This window comes from Emiliania huxleyi, assembly GCF_000372725.1.
Source record: "Emiliania huxleyi CCMP1516 unplaced genomic scaffold EMIHUscaffold_47, whole genome shotgun sequence".
Lineage (NCBI taxonomy): Eukaryota > Haptophyta > Isochrysidales > Noelaerhabdaceae > Emiliania > Emiliania huxleyi.
The window spans coordinates 549,009-552,517 of NW_005198467.1; the positions used below are offsets into that span (position 1 = coordinate 549,009).

General features: G+C 68.5%; 2 protein-coding genes across 2 annotated transcripts; one reads left to right on the forward strand and one right to left on the reverse strand.

Moving 5' to 3' along the window:
* On the forward strand, nt 1-1,068 carry EMIHUDRAFT_103219 (hypothetical protein; the record flags this gene model as incomplete). The annotated part of the gene is made up of 1 exon (XM_005768081.1): nt 1-1,068. One exon carries the CDS (start codon nt 1-3, stop codon nt 1,066-1,068), a length of 1,068 nt encoding a protein of 355 aa, XP_005768138.1.
* A 220-nt stretch (nt 1,069-1,288) lies between these two features.
* EMIHUDRAFT_436736 (hypothetical protein) lies at nt 1,289-2,400 on the reverse strand. The gene has a single exon (XM_005768082.1). It carries the CDS (start codon nt 2,349-2,351, stop codon nt 1,422-1,424), a length of 930 nt encoding a protein of 309 aa, XP_005768139.1. The 5' UTR covers nt 2,352-2,400; the 3' UTR covers nt 1,289-1,421.
* Between the last annotated feature and the right edge of the window lie 1,109 nt (nt 2,401-3,509).

The following is a 3,509-nucleotide window of genomic DNA, read 5'->3' on the forward strand; positions in this document are numbered from 1 at the left end:
ATGCTAACGACGTGGCTCGAGCGCTCACCGACGCTAGCAGCAGCTCTGCAAGCGGCGACAGGCGACTCGGTGGATGGCGAGGACGGCAGTGAGGCGGAGGCGGCGGAGGCGGCGGCAGGCCTAGCGCTGGGGCGGGCACCGCTCGTGGAGGGCGGCGGGAAGGGGAACGGCGTGGTGGTATCCGTCGCCGCAACCGTCGTTGATGACGACGCGTCGGACGCCGGCTCCTCGGGCAGCGCCGCGTGGGTCGACGCCGAGGCCATTGAGGTGGACGCCGACGAGGCAATCGGCGCGGCGGGCGGTGCGTCCGAGCTCTTCATCGCCGCCTCCGCCACGCCGCCGCCGCCCGCCGGCTGGGAGTGGCCGCGCAAAGGGGACGAGATTGAGGTGGATGAGGACGGACTGTCGACCGTGTGCCGCCGTGCGACCGTCACGGCCGTCATGGCGGATGGCTGGTTCCAGGCGGTGGCCCGCTCGCCGTCCGATGAGGCAGTCTGTCACTGGTTCACGTGGCGCGAAGAGGGCACCGACTGGCGGCGTGCGGCGCCCTCTCCTCTGGCGACGTCTGCACCGCTCAGCGCGCCACGAGGGCGGCTCTGCGGCAACACGCACGAGCGCGTCGGCGGCGCCTTTGGGTGCATTCTGCCGGCAGGCCATGCCGGGCCGCATGACTACGCGCCGCGGAGAGAGCGGCGCTCCGCAAAGCGGCCGCTCGATGCATCGGCGACAGCCGGCCCGGCGTGCCGGCGAGCCTTGCATCTGGCTGTGGTGTCTGAAACCGCACTTGTCTCGATGCATCGGCGTGTGGTGCCTCAGTGGGAGCCCCGAGCGGTGGCGACGGAGGCGGAGGCTGCGGTGGGGGCTGCGGTGGAGGGGGCGGAGGCACTGCGTGGCGACGACGAGGTGGAGGTGGAGGTGGAGCAGGAGTCGGAGTCCGGGGTTGGAGCGGAGGCTCCGAGCGACGACGATGAGGGTTGCGCCGCCACCTCGGGGGGTTCCTCGGCCACGCATCCGGCTCCGACGGTGGCCACGGAGGCAGAGGGGCTCCAATTAAAATTCTCCCATTAGGCTAAAAGTACACGTACACTGAGAGAGAGATTCGTTCATCGGCTTCTCCGACTGCGCTGAGTGGTAGGGCTAGGGGGCCCCCACGCGGCCCTCCACCCCCCACCCCCACGGGCACGGCGCACGCGCGGCCCGGGCCTCGAGAAAGCGCGCAAACGGTGGGGGCGGCCCAAAAAGCGCGGCAGCGCGTGCAGCGAGGGCGCAGGGGTGATCCGCTCCTTCATACTGGTTGCCCCTTCACCTAGACGGCTCGAGGCAAAGAATTTCACAAAACACACCCTCGCAAAAACGGGTTTACTGCACACCTCGAGGGTGAGGGATTCAACCAGCCCAGTTTATTTTATTTTGTTTGTTTGCTACCTGCCGTCGCTGCCCGCCAGCAGGGCGTCGTTCTGACGCTGCAAGTCGTCCGCGTACAGGGACGGGGGCGGGCCGCCAAGCCCGCGGATGGCGTCGCCGATGGCGCGGTCCTGGCCGTCCAGTATCTGGCGCGCCTGGGCATCCAGCCCCAGCGGCACGAGGTCGCCCTTCGCGGCCCGCGCCGCAAAGCGAGCCGCTTCCCGCCGCTCGTCTGCTCCGAAGCAGTCGAAGGCGGCCGTGAGCTCGCGCTGAGCCGACACGAGCGCGCGGTGGACAAAGCGAAGCTCGTCGGGCGTCATCAGCGGCACGGGCTCGTTCAGAGCGTTCGTGCGGCGGCCGTCGAACGCACCGTACTCGAGGATCGCGGCGAGCCGCTCCTGCGCCTCCCTTGCGTGCTCCTCCGCCTCCGTCGCCGCGCAGCCGCGGCCGGCGCTGCACAGCTCGATGCGCCGAGCCTTGCGCGCGAGAGAGAGCGCGTCGCGCACGCGCTCGCGCGGCGAGACGTCCGGCGCAAGAAGCCTTCTCACCTCGGCCCGCGCACCCGCGCCCTCCTCGGCGGTGACCGACGTCGCGGGAGGGGACCGAAGCAGGCCGGCAAAGAGGCGGCGGTCGACGTCGAGCACCATGGCACGCAGGTCGAGCACCGCCGTGAGCGCAAAGGCGGTCTCGAGATCGTATCCTTCTCGCGCGGAGGCGGGAGGCGAGGGAAGCAGGAGCGCCGGGAGCAGCGGCAACGCGGCGGCGGCGGCGGCACGGCGCGAGAGGAAGGCAGCGCGGTCTGACAACGGCGGTGGCCGCCGCCTGCTGCGAGGGGAGTCAGTTATGGGTGCTGGACGACGTCCAATAGAGCGCGGCGGCAGCGGAGCAGACGTGCAGCCGCGGGAGAGGATGCACAGCAGAGGCGGCAGCAGCAGGCGGAGCGACATATGTTATGCGTGGGTGTCGCCTGTCGCCTAAGGGCGCAACAGGACCAGGCACACAATCACTGCCTGCTCCCAGGTCAGGTCTGGGGGTTGCTTCACGCCGGCTCACCCGTGTGCGTGGTAACCCGCGCACGGGGAAGCTTCACGGGTTCGAGTCGTCAAACAACATTAAGCAGCGGAGGTGTGCCGAGGGGGACCCAATAAGTCGTCGTCGCCATGGCGATGGCGCTAAGAGGTGCCTCTATTCTTTCCGTCCGTCCGCGCCGCCCCCGCAAGGCGATAGCCGATACACGCCGACGCGTACACGTACACGGACGGCAAGCCACCACATCGGACGGTGTTCCCGCAGCGAATCGATAGCGGAAGCACCGCCACGTGCACACACCAGTCCCGCTGCCTCACCCCGCCCCACCGTCACCCCACACACACGCACGCACAACGGGGGCTAGCACATACATGTCGTTCTTGCGACGCGTCCCTCATACTCATTGCACCGCTGCAGCGGCGGTCTTTCTAGTACGACGGCTTGGCTCATTCGCGCGCCGCCGCCTCCCGCTCCACTTCAGGACAAGCTGCGCCGTTCGGCGCTCTGGCCTCTCCACTCGGCGCGAGCAGGTGCTTCTTGGGGCCGTCTAGAGGAGCCCGTGCGACTGCGCATGCGACAGAGGGGGTGGGGGTGGGGGGGGGGGGGGGTAAATGGGTTGAAAAGGGGGGGGGATGGAGGCCACGGTTAGGCACGGCGATGTCTGGGGGGGGGCGCGCGCCTTCTTCATCGCGGGGAGGTATGCCTTTTTCGGGATGGGCACCGTCGGCTTCTTGGCACCCGCGGCCGGGGCCGGGGCCGGGGCCTCAGGGTCCACCTGGAACGGAAGAGGCAATGTGTTTGGGGAGGGAAGGTGGGTGGGGGGGGGGGGGGGGGGTAAAACACCCCTCCCTGAAAAGCCTCTTAATTCTCCTTTGGGGCCAAACACCAGGACCCCCCTTTTTTTTGGGCCGGGGGGATTGGGTCCCCCCCCCCGTACGGGAAGGGAAATTTCCCCCGAAGGGCGGGAAAATCCTCCCACTGTGGGGAGCCCCAGGCCCCAGGCCCCCATTGGGGTGGGGAAAGCAAAAAAGAATAAGTTGGCCCCCCCCCCCAAAAAAAACCCCAAAAAAAAAAAC